Consider the following 18,171-nt stretch of genomic DNA (forward strand, 5'->3'; position numbering starts at 1 on the left):
ACCCTGCAGAAGCCTCCTGGTAGCATGCTCCTACAGGACCACTCTTCCCTGGACTTCAGACATCTCCAGGAGAATGCTCTGTGGGTACATGAGAACAAGATGTTGCCTATGTGTCCAAATCTCAGTGTACCCTTTGTACTACACTTTATCTAGTGTGTGTACATGTGTGTGCCTGGGCACACATGTGGAAATCAGAGGACAACTTGAGAGAGTCATCATGTGGGTCCAAAGAATCGAACTCTGGTCCCTGACCTTCTGAGCCATCTTGCCAATCCCAGTGCAAAGTTTTGTTTTTGTTTTTGTTTTTGTTTTTGTTTTTTAACAAAACTGTGTGTGAGAGAGGGATGGAGGGACTTTCCCAAAACAATTAGTAGACTGGATTAAGTTGTATTCTAAACTACATGACGGTGAGATGAAAGGAAAGGTGCCCTTGGCCATTGCTGACACGGATGGCAGAGACCTGCACAGAGTGACTGCTTGTTAATGTCCCTATTAGTCTTGCCGTGACTGGGAAGCAAAGCTATAAGCTTTTTACAGCCGGACATGATTGTATGTAGCACGTATAAACACGCTGGTTTATTTTATTAGATTTTAGGATATTGGTTAAGAGACTTGGGCTGACAGGTTACAATATAATTTTTCCCCTTTAAAAATAATAGAAAAGTGGGGTGTGATGACTAATATCCCATGACTCCAAAGCTCCAGAAGTAGAGGCAGGAGGATCAGAAGTTCAGGGTCATCCTCAGCTAGATAGTGGGTTTGAGGCCAGCCTGGAATGTATGAAAGTCTGCAATAAAGCAACTCAAAATATTAAGATGAGGCTTCAGTAAGTACTGGACCTGAGTCCGGCCCAGCACCAATTCAAAAACCAGGCAGGGCTGCCTGCAGCTGTCACCCTGGCACTAAGGGGACAGAGACATCCCATGTGCATGCTGGCCACCCAGCCTAGCTGAACTGGTAAGCTCCGGGGTCCATGAGAGACTCTATCCCAAAACCCAGGTGCAGAGGAGATGTTAGCCTCTGCTTCAACAGAGCACCTTAGTCCCCTCGTTCACACTCATTCAGACTCCCACCCCCTAGTTCCCAGGAAACAGTGAACTCACACACTTCCAGGTCAGGGGACTTGGTTGTCTAAGGAAGTAGACTCACACAGCATGTGCCTAGCTTCATCACTTTCAACATCCGTCCCCATGGGAGTCCTGGGTTTGATTCCCAGCACTCACATGGCAATTCACAGCCCTCCATAACTCCATTTTCAGGGGATCTGATGCCCTCTTTTGGCCTCTGTGGGTACCAGGCAGACATATGATGCACACACATTCATGCAGAAAAAAACACCCACACATATAAAATTAAAAAAAAATTTTTTTAAGAAAAAAAAAGAAGTGGACAGCTCCTGAGGAACAACACCCAAGAGACCTCTGGCCTCTGCAGACACCTTCACACACATGCATGCATGAACACGTGTACACATGCACACACACACACACACACACACACACACACACACACACACACACACACACACACGCCAAGAAAGAGGAAAGAGGAGATCCCAAAGTACCTACCTTATGAACCTCTGGTCCTCCGCTCTCAGGCGGACATTCCCTCACTGGCTTCATCCAGGCTGAGCCCATCCTTTCTCAGGGCCGCAGCAGCTCTCTGCTGGTGCCACGGCGCCCCCTGCTGCCCACTCTCATTCCCTTCGGCTGGGTCAGTTCACACCGAAGTTCAAATTGTTCTAAAGACTGAATCCAGAACTCCACTTTCTCACTAACACCTTTGCCCTCTTGAAATCCCTCCTGGAGCATCGGGGACAACAGGGGAACGTGGATATCTCTTGTCTTCTAGTCTATGACAAGAAAGGACCAAACACCCCTGTATACCCCTGTATACCCCTGTGTACCCCCGTATTTCCCTCCCACCTGTCCCCAATAAGGAAAAGAGGAACTCTGGATTCTGTCAGAGACTGCAAGGCCACCCTCACCTCCAGCTCTTCCTACTCTTCAGGCCTGGGTAAACTGAGTCTCAGGTTCTCATCTGCAAATCAGACCCCACGTGTGGGGGGGGGGGATGACAAGATACTGTGTGTCTAATACCCAGAGTCTGGCAAGTACCAAGGACAGACTCTCTCTTTCCTGACCCATGGCTTCCTCTTCTGGTAGTGCTAAACAGACACCATAGGCATCTGGCTGTCATCTGCTTCCTTCACTCAGTTATCACCCTATGGTACAAGGCACAACGGAAAAACTAAGGCCCAAGGGCGATGAGCATTTTACCTCAGAGCATGCAGCTGGAAAAACCTACTGACAAGACTTCAACCCAGGCAGCCTGATTCTAGTTGTTACATTCACAATGACCCTGTCACAGGGTGTTCCACTGTGCAACAGAAACCGTGGTGTCTCATAGACTGTCGAATGTGAGGAGTCCGTGCAAGGATGGGTAGGCAACGAGAAGAATTCACAGCACTGACGAATTTACTATGATAAACAGGGTCATGGGTCCAGCCCTGCAGGCATCCTAGAGAAGCCATAGGCTGAACCAATTCTCCATACAGCAGTTATGGAGATTTGTGGAACCAGCTGTCCTCCTAAGAAATGTGCACCCAGAAAGACTGACATCTCCCAGGGCGTGGGGAGATGGCCGGCTGGGTCGGCTACATAACGAACACATGGGAGGTTTAGCCACCCAGACCAGCTACAGCCCCAAGTCATCCTACCCTGACTGCAGTGCCCTTGCACCTAAGGAAACAAGACATCTGAGTGGGTGGCTTTCTCAAGGCCTCACAGTTTCGGGTGAAAACTCAAACGCAGGCAGCCTAGAGTGAGAGACCTGTGCCCCACACGCCAAAGCTGAATACGGCTCCCCTTCCTGGATCTTCCTTCGCTTCCCTTTTCAGCTCCACACGGGTGGTCCTCGTGGGCGCCCTCCCTGGAGACTTCGCAAAACTCGATGGAGAAAGAGCGAACCCCACCTCTTTCCCCAGCCTTCAGAAAGAGCCAAAGACGCCTGGATAATGAAGAAACCCAGATCTGATCCGGACGATGAGTCCCAAGTCGCTGCTGCCCCCTGCTGCCCAAAAGAAGAACGCCACAGACTCAGCCCCACGGAGTCCCAGGGAGGCCATCTGTGAAAAAGACACAGGTAGACCCTGAGTTTGTTATTTCTATCATTAATCGGCAGATGATAATGGTGTATATTTTCAGTGTACCATGTACCATGTGATAACTGTAGGACAAGGGGAGATAAATAGCCTATCCATCGCCCACACTTATTTCCCACTGTGAGAATGTTTCGTGCTCACACTCAGGCAGTTTGGAGGTACACAAGACGTTCGTGTTAACTCCGACCACCATGCCATCTAACAGACCTCAGGAATCTTTTCCTTCTGCCTGAGTGATCCATAGAGCCCAATTCTACTCCCACTCTCCCCTCTACTTCTGGTAAATACACTCCCTGTAGATGCTCGATTCTGAAGCCAGGTATGAGGACACCTTCCTGTAAGCCAAGCACTGGGGAGTCAGAGGCAGGAGGATCACCATGAGTTTGAATGCAACCTGGTCTGTGCAGTAAGTTGCAGGCTACCTATGGTTGCATAGCAGGACTTTGTCTCAACTTACCTCCATCTCCACAGAAAGACCTATTCCAGCTCACCGTTGCTGCTGTTCAGTACCTTGCTGATAGGAAGCCACGTTCTCGGTGGTGAGAACGTGACTCGCTGTCCCTGAGCTGCATCCTCAGCTCAATCCAGCAGTTTCTGACTCTACATGAGCGATTTCTCATGTCCATCCTCCTGTGTCTGCCACGTCCATCCAGGCCGCTGCCATGAATGTCAGGACTTCCTTCATGAAGGCTGGCTGACAGACAGCCCATTATGTCCCCAGAAAACTTTCAACCTACTTTTAATTTTGTGTGTTTATTTGCTTTATTACTGGGGGCACGCACATCCCAGCATGCACGTAGAGGTCAGAGGGCAACCCTGTGGAGCTGGGGTCTCTCCTTCCACCTTTCTATGGGTTCTGGGGGTCAAACTTAGGTCATGGGATGTTGTGTTTATAGCAAACACCTTTTATTCATGATCCACATCACCAACCTCCAATCTATTGAGAGTCATTGCTTCATGTAAAATGAAATTAAGATTAATTAGAGGAGGAGCCGGGAAGGCAACCGAGCGTGAGGTCCATAATAAATCCAACAACTCTGAAGGCTGAAGCTGAGAATCACAAGCTCAAGGGAAGCCTGGTCTACAAACTGAGTTCAAAGCCAGCCTGGGAAAGTTAGCCAGACCCTGTCTCAAAAGAAAAGTAAGTTGTTGTACTATGGTAGAACTCTTTTTTTTTTTTTAAAGATTTACTTATTTATTTATTATATGTAAGTACACTGTAGTATCTTCAGACACACCAGAAGAGGGCATCGGATCTCATTACGGATGGTTGTGAGTCACCACGTGGTTGCTGGGACTTGAACTCAGGACCTCAGGAAGAGCAGTCAGTGCTCTTAACCGCTGAGCCATCTCTACAGCCCCCTTTGGTAGAATTCTTATCTGGAACCTGAAAGAAGTGGGGGCAGGGGGAGGGAAAAGGAGAGAGCAGGGAAGGAGGGAAGACAGGGAGGAGGAAGGACTAGGAGGAAGACAGGGATGAGGAGGGGGAGGGGGAAGAGGAAGAAGCAGAGGCTGCTTGAAAGGCTTCTTTTGAATTCAGTAATTACTCACTGTGTCTTAGCCATGCTCTGTGAGCCAGCATGTGTCCCCAGACCACAGTGGTCCTATGCACACAAAGAAAGCCAGAGGTTCCTGGGCCAGCATTGGGGAGTCCATTTCCTGAGGGGTCACTCATAGGCAGCAGGGCTCTCCTGGTCCATTCCTGTGACTCAGTTCTAGGTCAAAGCAGAAGTGGAGATGTCTCAGGGGGCCAGAGGACAGCCCTGAGGACAGCAAAGCCCGAAGTAGCTGGAACTACAGATGTTGCACACCTGCAGGCTTTGTTAGTGAGGGAGGCAGCCTGAGGCTCCAGGAGGCATGAGATTTTGCATGAGTTTGCAATGCAAGACTCGCCTGGGGTCAAGACCAGGAGAGTGTCAAGTCTCCAGGAATGGCTCCTCAATAGCTGAGGCAAGGCTCATAAGAGCACAGCACAGATATGGCCAGCACTATGGAGGGTGTGCAAGAAGCATAGGCCATCAAAAGTCTCCTCTCCAGAGATCGAGTACATTTGAGCTTCAACACCAGTACTAGAAGAAGAAGGAGGAGGAAGAGGAGGGAAAGGAGGGAGGGAAGAAAAGGAGGAAGAGGGGGGAGGAGAAGGAGGAAGAGGAGGGGGAAGAGGAGAAGGGAGAAGAGAAGGAGGAGGAGGAAGAAGAGAAGGAAGAGGAGGGAGAAGAAGAGGAGGAAGAGAAGGAGGAGGAGGAGGAGAAGGAGAAGGAGAAGAAGGCTTTATAAAGATCCACTCACCAGCCCTTCCCTCAGGAACCCATCGGTTGCTTTGAAAACCTTCTTGGGACTGGAAAGATGGCTCAGTGGTGGTTAAAAGCAATGGCTACTGTTGCAGAGAACCCAGGTTCAATACCCAGAGCCTATGGGGTGGCTCACTACCATCTGTAACTCCACTTCCATAGTCTGGCCTCTGCAGCCACCAGGATACACATAGCAACCAGACAAATGTCACAGCCATTCATTAATCAGGAAACACGATGTGGACTTCCGTGGCCATACAGTGCGGCCACAGACATATCAAGTGCCTTCCCTGAGCCCCATCTTCACAGATGTAAATGTCAGAAGGGCTGGGTGTACAGAAGTCCCTCCTAGATCTAGAATGTTCTGCCCCTCTCAGAAGCCTAGCAGCTGCCCTGTGCGGGAACAGCCAGCGTAATGCACGGTGAAGAGGAGAAATGACGCAAACAGGCATTCACAGGGCTTCAGCCTGCGTAGGGAGCAAGGCTGATTCAGAGCCTTGGAGTCAGGGAAATGCTCTGGGCTGGGTGAGCATCAAGATGCTGTGAAAAGGAGCTGAGCTAGGGGTTGCCTGGCAACAACATTGGCTTGCAGCATCTGAAGAGAAATGAACCACACTCCCCACAAGAGGCACCCTTAAGATCTGGCCCCCATCCCAGAGACCTGTTTCCAAGTCTTCTTCACCAACACCTCAGCTTCCGGAAAGGAAGCAAATGCCTGTGCAACAAGAAGCAAACGTGTCCCCACCCTGGGGGCCAAGGTGAACAGCTATGGCGTTCCTGCTGACAGAGAAAAGTAATCAATTTTTCATTACCCAGGGAAGGTAACAGGATGTCTTGGATGTCAACAGTCTCTGGGAAACAAAGACAAACCCAATACACAGGCGCCTCACCTGAAAAGACATTCCAGTTACAAGCACTTGCTGGGATACAGAGCAGGGGAGGAGTCAGGCAAAGGCAGCAGAAGCCACCTCAGCCTCACATCTGAACCTGTGACTCCTTTGGCCGATCCTGTCAGACAATGACCCAAGTGGAGCCACCTTACAGAGGGTTTGAACACAAGACGGTGCGGGTTGAAGAGATCAGCCGCTGTGAAGTGTTCATTCACTCAACAAATCATTTTGAATATTTCAGCACAAAGGCTCAGACTAGAGGTACACACTCAGAAGACAGCTGCCCCTTGCCATAAAAACGGACGCTGCGACCAGGCGTGGTGGTGCATGGCTTTAATCTCGGCAATTGGTAAACAGAGGCAGGCAAATCTTTGTAACTTTAAGGCTAGCCTGGTCTACATAAGGAGTTGTCCAGACCAGCAAGTAGCTACATGGTGAGACCTTGCCTAAAGAAATAGAATGAAGAAGGGGACCGGGGGACACAACATCAGAGGAAGAAAGGGACTGTCCCAAGATCCCAGGGCCACTGAGAGTACAGCTGGAACTGAGCCCCACAGCCCAAGGGACTATGGGAATATGCCACGGTCCCCAAATGTTGCAGGATGTGGTCTTGGAAAGAAAAACCCAGGATACTCTCAGAGGTCTTCAGAAAAGTGCTCAGCTACCGAAACCCAAAACCTAAAGGAGACCACTGTGCTACCAGGGTTGTTAGGACCAGACAGAGCCTGGGCCCTAGCAGTGCTAGAGAGCTATGCTTGGCCCCTCCCCTTCAATAGGCCAGTCAAACGGGCACATTTCAGTGAAGAGAAGAAAGGGGGGATTTATTCAACATGGCTACGTTGGGGCAGGGGTGGATGATGAAGCCCAGAGAACGCCCAAGTCCATCTTCTGGGTCTTGACACAAGATTTAGGCTTAATGAGACGGCAAAAAGCACACACGGCCAAGAGGCCCTGGACAAGCTGCCTCCCTGCCCGTCACTGTCTGGGCTCTGCTCTGGCTGGCACCAGGTCTCAGACTTTTCCTTCTCCCTTCACAGAGCTCTGGGGGAAATTCCAACTTCTTGGGGTGTCCACTGTTCCAATCATGTAGAAACCCAAGCAGGGCCACAAGTGTCTCTTTAGGATATCCTCATTCCTGCCAAGAGAGTTACAAGTTGGAATCTCTTCCGTGTACAGTATTATTTTTTACCTCAGGGGGTGATTCTAACCAAAACAGAAAGCATGGTCCTTTCCAGGCAAGTTCCTAGTGCTGTGTCAGGCCTGTGCTCCCAGGCTGCCTCCTGTGTTTGTGTTACCCAGTGAATGTCAACGAAGGCTCAAGAATAAGTCAACACGAGTCTCCCTGTATATGCCAAGGCTTGTTAGCAGAGTAAACGGTGTGCTTAGCCTGTCTTAGAAGAATCTTTGCTGAGTAAACAGAAGGAAGGGTTTGCTTGAGAATAAACAGAGCAAGGAGCTGAGGTGGCTCTGGGGCAGGAAGGTGACTTCACTGCCCAAGCCAGGGAGTGGGAAGCCAAAACTGGAGTCCTTGAAAGTCCTTGGTGCAAAGGCCAGGAGGTTGAGGTCCAGGGTAGTACTGAGGCTGGCCAATGTCACCCCACAGCTCCCTGAAGCAAAAGAAGGCCTCTTTCTTCCACACAATCTCCGCCTTCACCGTTTCCCACTCCAGGAGCCAGCTCTTCTGGTGGGTAGGCAAAAGCCCAGACCTTGACAGGACCCCACAGGAAGTCAGACCAGAACCAAGCTCATTGACTCTGAAGTCTCAGAACACTGATGTCTTGACCTACCAGGAAAATGGATTTCAAGAGGACTACAAGGAAACCAGGCTTGTAATTCAGGTACCTGGCAGGAGTAGGCAAAAAGGAGTGGGCATTTAAGGCAAGCCTTGACTATATACCAAGTTTAAGGCCAGCCTGGGCTTCATGAAGCTCTGTCTCAAGAAGAAAACAAAAAGCTGTAATGGCGGCGGCAGCTGCGGCACAACAGAGGTGGGATGTGGGTGTGGCTTAGTTAGGAGAGAGACTGGGATACAGGACACTTTGGGTTCCATCCTAGATACCGCATAAATTGGGTGTGGGGGTGCAGGCCTGTAGTCCCAGCACTCAGAGGGAGGCAACGGGATGGAAGGTTCAAGGTTACCTCAGCTACATAGGGAATTTAAGACCTCGGGCTGTGTGAGACTCTGTCTCCAAAAAATAGGGTGGAGGAAGAATGAGGCAGAAGTAGGAGCAGATTTTTAAAGATGTTTATTTATTTGTTTTGTGCTTATGCACACATGTGTGCATGCCATAGCACACATGTGAAGGCCAGAGGGCAACGTATAACATACTGGAGTCAGTCCTCTCCTAACCATGTGGGTTCTGGGGATTCGACTCAAGTAGGCGGACTTGGCAGCAAGTGCCTTAACCACTGAGCCACCTTGCCTGCCTGGAAAATATTTCTGATCCCAATAAACCACCAATATTTTGTCTTTGAGTGTTTACACTGATGCAATATTACCGGGGATGGTGTTGTTGGAGGGACTCTGAATAAGGAAACAAATCTTAACAGCACCGGATCTCATAACACACCTTCCCACTTCCTTCTTGGCCTCATTCACATAAGGTTCTCATTCCCCAAGTAAAGAGACACCACGGCCTAAAACCTTTGGCCCATATAAACCCGTCAGTCTTAAAACCAACTTGGATCCAACCACCGGCTAAGACCGGCTCAAAGAACTTATTGTCACAGCTACACACAGTACCTTCCAGTATTTTGATTCCTATTTAATTTACGGAGTCCTCCATCCTCTTTCACAAAGGGACTTAAAGGCTTAGATCAAAGTGCAGATACGCAGCCAAGTCAGTGGAAGAGCCAAGTAAATTAACCAAGAAAACAGCACCGAGGAGAGGAGGAGCAAACAGAGGCGTTGTCTGTGTGGATCACGTCTGCCAAGAGATAGAGCCATCAATCCTCCGGATGAATTTTCCAGCGCCTGAGAGGCTAAGTCACAAAATGCCTGACATTCTACAAGGGGACAGGGCTGGCAAGATGGCTCATTCCTGAACAAGAATACGGACTGAGCTTAGATAGCCAGCAGCCACAGAAAGGTAAAAGGAGAAGACAGCTTCCTCCGAGCTATTGTGCTCTGACCTCCATATGCATGTCCTTGAACATGCACATGCCCACACCAAGTGATGGTAATTTGAAAATAAAAACAAATCAGACAACTGACGGGGCTCTAGAGAAATGGCTCAGAAGTTACCAGTGCTTCCTGGTCTTCAAAGGACTATAATTTGGTTTGAGGCCAGCCTGGTCTACAAAGTGAGTTCTAGAACAGCTAGGTCAAAAAACAAACAAGCAAAAAAATATAAACAAACAAACAAACAAATAAATAAATGTCAGACATGGAGGCACAGGCCTTTAATCCCAGCACTTGAGAGGCAGAGGCAGATGGATCTCACTGAGTTCAAGGCCAGCCTGATCTACATAGTGAGTTCCAGGACAGCCAGATCTACATAAGACCCTCTCTCAAAAAACCAAAAATACAAAAAGACAAAAAAAAGTTAAATATAATAATAACATAACAATTAAAGGAAGATGACAATTATAACAATTAATTTTCCAGATGACGCAAACTTTAACCCAGGTCTCCATTTCACAAGAGCTTTTCTTATTTACAGAACACAGCAACATTTCTGAAAGGTCATGGCAAAAGCAGAACTGGTCCTCACGTGGCTGTTTCTTCAAGGAGCAGGGAGGGGCACAGGGCATGCCACATCCTTGGCTCAGACAAGAGATGAATTCGAGAGTGCGAAGAGGAAAAGCCAAGTGTGCGAGAGTAAATTACAAAGGAGCTTAGACCAAATGCAAGTGCACTTGGCTTCCCCTGGACAAGATCGCAGGCTGACACACAATCTTGTCTTTTCTTACCAAGGTGTGGGCTCCCCCACCCCTCACTCCTTGGTCCAATAGCAACACCACCACCACCCTAAGCGTAGGAGCGCTGAGCTGTGAAGTCATTCGCATGACTGGCCACTGTGAGGCAGCACTGAGACAGCATCCTTACAAATTCATTTGTAAGCAACCCAATCCAGCATGCACACAATTCTACTTTCGTTAATCCTGAAATCTCTGTATTTGACCTTCCTCATCATTAAAACATACAAACTAAAAAAACCCCAGCAAATTACTTCTCTAATTTCATCTTTAGTAATTTAAAGATCATTTTTACCATTAATTTGGAGGGGGCTGTATGCAGTGTGACATTCAAATGCAGGTCAGAGCAAAAACCGTGGGGTCATTTCTCTCCTTCCTTATGTGGATCCCGGGGATCAAACTCATACCATCAGGTTGGCAGCACCCATTTTTAAAACTTTATTTACTTATTCATGTTACATCCCAATATCTGTCTCCTGCTCTTCCCAGTATCCCCTCATGCAGAACCTTTCTCCCATCCCTCCCTCCCCTTCTTTGAGAAGGGGGAGCCTCCCTCTAGGTATCACCTCCCCACTTCTCCCCTCCCCCATCCCTCCACCCCAGCACATCAAGTCACTGCGGGATTAGGCACATCTTCTCCCACAGACAAGGCAGCCTGTTTAGGGGAAAGGGATCCATAGGCAGGCAGGCAACAGAGTTAGGGACAGCCCCCATTCCTGTTTGGAGGGTCCCCACATGAAGACCAAGTTGCTCATCTGCTACAAATGTGCAGGGACCTAGGTCCAACAGCCCTCAAGGGTCTAGGTTAGTCTTCCTGTGGAATCCCTGTCCTCTTCTAGTCCCTCAATTCTTCCCCCAACTCTTCCCTGAGTTCCATCTAATGTTTGGCTGTGGGTCTCTTCATCCCTTTCCACTGGCTGCTGGGTGGATCCCCTCACAGGACAGTTATGCTAGGCTCCTGTCTGCAAGCATAACTGAGTATCATTAATAGTCATGGATTGGTTCTTGCCTATGGGATGGGTCTCAATTTGGAGCAGTCAAATTTGCACATCTTATAGGCAGGACACATTTTGGTTGGAAGTTTTGTGGATTGATATCCTTATCCCTCCACTGGGAGTCCGCAGAAAGTAGCCACTTCAGGATCCATTTTCCCCACTGCTAGCAGTCTCAGCTAGAATTGTACCCATAGACCCCATCCCAAGGTCTCTGCTGAGTCCTAGAGATTACCTGTCCCCCACCACGACCCCCATGGCCAATTTTCCTTCTCTCCCCTGTTCTCTCCACATCTGATCTCCCCTCCACCTTACTCCCCAACCCATCCCTCTCTCACCCTGCTCCCTCCCTCCATCCACCTCCAGTATCTATTTTATTTACCTTTCTGAGGAAGATTCGAGCATCCTCTCTTGGTCCCTCCATGTTATTTGGCTACTTTGGGACTGTTGATTATAGCATGGTTATGCTGTAGTTGGGTTAATACCCACTTGTGAGTCCACACCATGGCTCTGGGTTACCTACTCATGACGATATTTTCTAGTTCCATCCATTTGCCAACAACAGGCATGTGTACCCACTGAGCCATCTTGCTTACTTATTTGCTTATTATTTATTTTTGAAACAGGGTCTCACTGTGTAGCCCTGGCTGACCTGGCACTCTCTATGTAGACCAGGCTGGCCTCAAACCCACAGCAACCCTCTTGCCTGTTTCCAGACTTCTGGAGTTTAAAGTGTGCCCCAAAACATCCTGCTCAGACTTATTTGTAATTTTATGTGGATGGCGGGTGTGTGCAAGTGAATGCAGGCGCCCATGGAGTCCCGAGGCTTCAGATACCTCCTAGAGCTGGAGTTACAGATGGTTGTGAGCTACATGGATGACAGGAACCAAACCTGGGTCCACCAAAATGGCAGTATGAACTCTTTTTTTTTTTTTTTTTTTTTTTGGTTCTTTTTTTCGGAGCTGGGGACCGAACCCAGGGCCTTGCGCTTCCTAGGTAAGCGCTCTACCACTGAGCTAAATCCCCAGCCCCAGCAGTATGAACTCTTAACCACTGAACCATCCCTGCACACACACCCCTGTTTTCCACCATGTGGGTCTAGGATTGAATTCAAGTCGTCAGGCTTGGCAGCGAGTGCCTTTACCTGATGGGCCAGCTCAACAGCCCAATGAGACCACAAATTCCTTCATGCACTCTTTCAATGGACACCTGCTATGCTTGGTCCACTCAGTAGGCACAAGGAAAGCAGGAGCCCCACCGACTCTTTACTCGGGCCTGCAGAAAAGCGTAGTGAGTGGAGAAAAGCAGGGTAAAGGGTGGCCTGCAGCTTTCACCATGGACCCGCCTCCTTCACTTTGGGACAGATGCCTGCTCCGTTCAGCCTGTCCTTTCACCTAGTGCCTGCTACCTTTCCCCTTTAAGCAGAAGTCACTGAGATAAGAGAAAATGAGGCATAATCAACAGATCATCCACAGCCAGACTTACAACGCCCTGTCCCGGACCCGTAGAGCACCTAAGTCATCTAAACCTTCCAGAAAGAGCGGGCGCCTGCAGGCAGATCATCCACAAGACTGTCCCTTCACTCAGGAGCACTCACCTGGGATGGAAAACAAATTGCCCCTTCAAGGGACAACTGCAATGACTTCCCAGGAGGTGCTCAGAACCAGTCTTGTGGTAATTATCAGTTATACTGAAGGCTGGTGACAGGCAAGGTCTCTCGCCCACACACACCCTTCCCTGTGTAATCTTGTAGTGCTTGTTAGTCCCAAAACACAGGGCTGAGAGCCTAGATCACCCCATTGCTCCCAATGAGTACCTTGATTAAATTCCTTTCCTGCCTCCCCGGTTTGATTTAGAGGCACTAAGTGGCCAGACAGTGCCTATTTGCTTGGACCCTCCAAATCAGGCCTGACACAGGGTACGTGGGGAACTGGGTTTGCTGTTAGAAACGCTGGTCAAGTGGGGGACCCCGCATGAGTGGCCTATGGAGAGGCCTAGGAAGCTGCAGAAGTTTCTTCTTTTTTTTGCCCCTTTGCTTTTAACAGCTTCCCAGAGACCTTAGCGGGATACGAGAACCCAAAGTTCAGCAAAGCACAGTCATGTGGAGCATAGGTGCCACCCCGGCCAGGAAGTCTGAGGCAGGAGGGTTTCCGGCAGGTTGGAGTCCACACTATGCTATGTAGTGAGTTCCAGGCCAGCCTGGGATAGAGAAGAATGCCCGGATTCAAAACTTTAGAAATAAAAAATTTAAAAGCATCTTCTGTTTTCTCTGGGCAAAACAGCCTTCTGCAAAGGAAGGTGTTAGAGTACAACGGGAGAGTATGGACTACCATCCATAAACCCCACGGTACTGTTACCCACCACCACAGAGCACAAACGGGACCCTCATTTCCAGTTCAGATGTGTGTCCTGTCCCAGTGCTAACGCTTAATGAAAATTGGCACATCTCACTTTACAAAACAGTTCCTCAATACAAGACAAAACCCTTCAAAATCAAGGCCACAGACACTCATCACTAGCAATGGCCCTACGAGCACCCCCTAGTGGTTCACAGGCCTCAGCGCTATTGAGAAGCAGCCATGCTCCGCCTCCTTCTCAAGGGCCATACCCACCACAGCCAGCCAACCTGGCGAGGTCCAGGCTTCAGGATTCGACCTTCTGTGCATCTTCTTCCAAATCCTAGGGATGTGCACAGGTCACTTTAGCCTCTAGTGCCTGTGTCCCTAAGAAAGTGTGCGGGTGCCCAAGTGCCATGCCTCTGCACCCTCATCATCCCCTACAGCCGAGCTCCAGCATCTACTTGAGAATCTACCTAGATGTCTGCTGGGCAGTAGGTAGGTAAGAGCCGCTGAGCTAAGCGTGCCAGGGCCGGGTACTGCGGCCAGACTTTGTACCAGTCTCTCAAGGCTTACTTTACTGACAGACCTGTCCCTGGCATGCTTGACTGTGAGCTAGGTGAATGGATGAGGTAGACGGGCTTTGCCCACCTACCTGCTGCTTGTTGCCATAAAGTGTATTTGATGCCCTTGGGGCCCCAGTAATAGCTGGTGGATACCGTTGTATTCTCTCCAGACTGCAATTTGTAAAGGTAGAACTGAACTCTTGATAACTACATATTCAAGACCAACAATGAGTTGCATACTAATGCAATGGTCAGTACAGAGCTTACTAGAGTCAGACAAGCAATGCCACGTAGTGCACGTGCACTTAATGCTATCTCCCTTTGGCAGTGGTGGGACTGGGGCTGGAACTTGGTTGGCACATCACTTACTTAGTATGTCCATCTGCTAACCCAGATCATAATGGCCATTCTCTACTACCTAGTGAGTTCAAGGCTTGCAGCCCATAAAACGGGATTTTAGGGCAGTAATGTTAATCCAGCCTGGAGTGGGCCTCCTGAACTTTTGTAACTGTCAAATTCAACAGTAGGTTCTCATCTGCACTAGTTCACCATGGTAACAGCAACGTTTACCTATATGTAAAGTCTGTCATGAACCCTCAGCTTTGCGCCTGATAACATCACAAATCTTTGAGCTCCCATCTCTGTGGTACCTTATCCCCAGGCCTTTGCAGGAGCCTCTAAGTGGGAGTGGGAAAAAGCCAAGCCATGAGTAATAAGCTGACCATGGAGTCCCACCCAGTTTTCTAAAGGTAAGATGGCCATTTGCATCTATTAGATTTTCCGGATTCAGGCCCTGCTTCCCTAATGCCTAGCCACTTGGACCCCAGAGCCTCAGTGCTGGACAGGCAGCACCTCCCATCAGGAGGTCCTGCCAATAGCAGCGCGCTCCTGGGGAAACGCACATCACAGGTACCCATGTGTGTAGCCGGGCAGGGCACAGGACATTGTGGTCAGGAGGCTGCTGTGAAGTCAGCACTCTACCCACCTTAACACAGTTAGGGAATGAACCAGGTCTGCCTAACAAGTACCCTTACTCGGATTCATCTCACCAGCTGTCATAGAACCCAGGTTAGTTAGACAGCCTTGAATCCCTGATCCAGTCTCCACTCACAAATACTAAAATTTCAGTGCAACAATTAACCCAAGTGCATGCTCAGCCAGAGTGTGATAAAGAAGGGAATGCTAGCACCAAACCATTGAACTGAGAACGGGGTCCCTGTTGGAGGAGCTCAAGGGGTTTGCAACCCCATAGTACCAACCAACCAGAACTCCTAGGGACTAAACCACTACCCAAAGACTACACATGGACAGACCCAGGGCTCCAGCTGCCATGTGGGGCACCTATGGGAGAAGCCCTTGGTCCTGCCAAGGCTGGACCCCCAATGTAGAATGTAAGGGCAGGGAGGGAAGATTATGGACAGGAAACTGGGAAAGGGAATATTTGAAATGTAAATAATATCCAATAAAAATTAACCATAGGCTGGAGAGGTGGCTCAGAGGTTAAGAACACCGACTGTTCTTCCAGAGGTCCTGAGTTCAATTCCCAGCAACCACATGGTGGCTCACAACCATGTAATGAGGTCAGATGCCCTCTTCTGGTGCATCTGAAGACAGCTACAGTGTACTCATATATAGTAAATAAATAAATCCTTAAAAAAAAAAATTAAGAGTCCCAGTGCACCCGTCGTATTCCAAAGGCAGGTGACTCTTGAGTTCAGCCAGGTCTACCTAAAGTTCCAGGCTAACCAAGGCTATAGTATAGTTAAGACCCTTTCTCAAACTCTACACCCCCTAACTCCACAAAAGGTTACCTTGAGAAATGTCCCGTAAAGAGGGAGGTTAACAAGTCCCAGAAATCAAAGACATTCATTTTAATTGGACAATATAACCCCCCTAGTATTATTACAAGTCAGAAGTGTAGCTAGCTGCAGTGCATCCAAAAGAGCTGACCAGAAGCCCAGAACTATTTGAGCCAAACTAAAATAACAGCCCATGTCCTGCCATGCTGTACAAGATCAACATCTTAAGCCCAGAGTCACAATTCTATCATTGAGCCACATCCGTTCTTGATACAACTAAAACCATACATATGAAACTTACCCATTTTGTATTTCAGTCTGACCTTGAACCCACTCCCTGCCTCTTCACTAAGGAAGAAGCAATAGTAGCTGGCACCTCACCTGGGAACTGTTAGCCAGCCAGCCTCAGGCTCTGGTCCTAAGGACTGAGCTATCCTTATGAAGTTGTAGCCACACACCAACTCCGGCTGCAGGCCTGACCCCTTTAAGCTTCTGCTTTGTGAAAGGTGCAACAGTGGAGGGGTAGGTTCTCAGGCCCTCCTAGGTGCTGCTGTTCCATCCTGCGTACCACAGCTTCCATTGAGAGCCCCAAGAGCCCCGACATTGGGAGACCCTGCGTTAGTTAAGCACTCCCAGGGCTTTCATCAAATAGCTGGCACAAAACAGGTTATCTGAACCCAATAGTCACTTGAAGGTACCTTTCTGGAGACAGATCCACCCATTCCTCTACCTAAAATGGTCTAGTTCTTAGGTAACTGACCCAGGCCTTATTTTTCAACTAACTCATGCTGGCTTTGATCTCAAGAACCTCCTTCCCAAACATTCCTGGGGCCTGCTACTATCTCTGAACGTTTTGTGGCACACAAGTGAGACAGGCCTACTCACAGGTTCAGCTCTTTATTGGACATGTTAACAAAAGCAGTTTAGTCAAAAAGACCAAAGCCCATGTCATCCTCGGATTCTTCAGATTCTTCCTTCTTTGCTTCTACTTTCTTCTCCTCAGCTGGGGCAGCGGCGGCAGATGGAGCAGGACCACCAGCAGGCGCAGCCCCAGCGGCTGGAGCTGGCCCACCAGCCCCTACATTGCAGATGAGGCTTCCAATGTTGACATTGGCCAGAGCCTACAACATAAAGATATAGAAAAGGCTTTTGGTCTTGTTCTTCAGGATTCAATGATTCAGTTCAGTTTTTTTCACCCTCAGAGTAGTCAAGGACTACAGTAAATCCATGTATGATCAAGATATTTCGTGTGAAGGCTGGCCCTGTATCAGGTACAAAAAAGTAATTTCTTCCCATAGATGGAAAAACTGTTCTAAATAACCCAAAGAATTTATAAAGTTATTTGTAAAAATAGAATGTAACTTTCCCTTTTGCAAGAATCTCACTTTTTCAAATGCCCAAACTTCGGGGGCAACCAAACTTATCTTCACACCATGGAGTGTTAGAAACCAGGGCCCGAAATAAATAACCAGGGCCACACTAAGTACAAACTAAGAAAACTCAAAAATGGCGGTGGAAATCGTACATTAGCAAGTCTAACCCAAAACCTACCTTTGCAAACAAGCCAGGCCAGAAAGGTTCAACATTGACACCAGCTGCTTTAATGAGAGCATTGATCTTATCCTCCTGGAACACAAACGCCAATCCGTCAGAACGATCAAAATGTAGTTAAAAACTAAGTCACAGAAGTACCTTACAGAGTTATGTTCCCTGAGCTTGAGCTAAGAGCAACCGTATAAAAACAACGGCCAGGATTGGTGGCTCAGAGGCTTGTAGGATTGTCCCGTACGCCTGACAGCCTGAGTTCGATGCCTAAAACTCAAAGGTGAAACAACCCACTCTAAACACTTGGCCTAGCAAGTGCGCTCGGGGCCGCCATTCACGTGTCTCAAGTTGGATCCCGTGGGGAGCAGAGAGCGCATGCGCCCCGTAGGCCTCCCAGTCACGAATATCCAAGAATGTGACTAGTCCGAGCGGAGCCCGGTGGCCGCCCCAGAAACACGTGGCCGCCCCGCGGTTATCCACGCACTTACCGTGACCGTCACCTCGTCGTCGTGCAGGATGAGGGCGGAGTAGATGCAGGCAAGCTCAGAGACAGAAGCCATGTTGTGGACTGCCGGCACGGTGCTAGTCGCCGGATGAAGTGAGGGCCTCACCTCAACGCGGCCTTAGCTTCCTCGGAAGGACCGAGCACCTTGGCGGCAGCTGAGGAAAGG

At 49.0% G+C, this 18,171-nt stretch overlaps 1 protein-coding gene and 1 long non-coding RNA gene across 2 annotated transcripts; one reads left to right on the top strand and one right to left on the bottom strand.

Annotated features, from left to right (window-relative positions):
* Positions 1 to 7,823: 7,823 nt before the first annotated feature.
* LOC148004189 (uncharacterized) lies at positions 7,824 to 10,502 on the top strand. Its single transcript, XR_015627756.1, has 2 exons — positions 7,824 to 8,182; positions 10,007 to 10,502. It is a non-coding gene; the product is annotated as an uncharacterized LOC148004189 (long non-coding RNA).
* A 6,336-nt stretch (positions 10,503 to 16,838) lies between these two features.
* Rplp1 (ribosomal protein lateral stalk subunit P1) lies at positions 16,839 to 18,171 on the bottom strand. The gene is made up of 3 exons (NM_001007604.2): positions 17,989 to 18,171; positions 17,507 to 17,581; positions 16,839 to 17,076 (listed from the first exon to the last, which is right to left on the bottom strand). The coding sequence occupies exons 1-3, from the start codon at positions 18,058 to 18,060 to the stop codon at positions 16,879 to 16,881; spliced, it is 345 nt and encodes a 114-aa protein (NP_001007605.1). The 5' UTR covers positions 18,061 to 18,171; the 3' UTR covers positions 16,839 to 16,878.

This window comes from Rattus norvegicus, chromosome 8, assembly GCF_021556685.1.
Source record: "Rattus norvegicus strain SHRSP/BbbUtx chromosome 8, alternate assembly SHRSP_T2T, whole genome shotgun sequence".
Lineage (NCBI taxonomy): Eukaryota > Metazoa > Chordata > Mammalia > Rodentia > Muridae > Rattus > Rattus norvegicus.

Coding starts and splice junctions, on each gene's coding strand:
- Rplp1 (NM_001007604.2), bottom strand. CDS start 18,060: ATGGCTTCTGTCTCTGAGCTTGCCTGCATCTACTCCGCCCTCATCCTG. Junction 17,582..17,988: donor ACGACGAGGTGACGGTCACG/GTAAGTGCGTGG, acceptor TTTGTGTTCCAG/GAGGATAAGATCAATGCTCT. Junction 17,077..17,506: donor GGCCTGGCTTGTTTGCAAAG/GTAGGTTTTGGG, acceptor TTTATGTTGTAG/GCTCTGGCCAATGTCAACAT.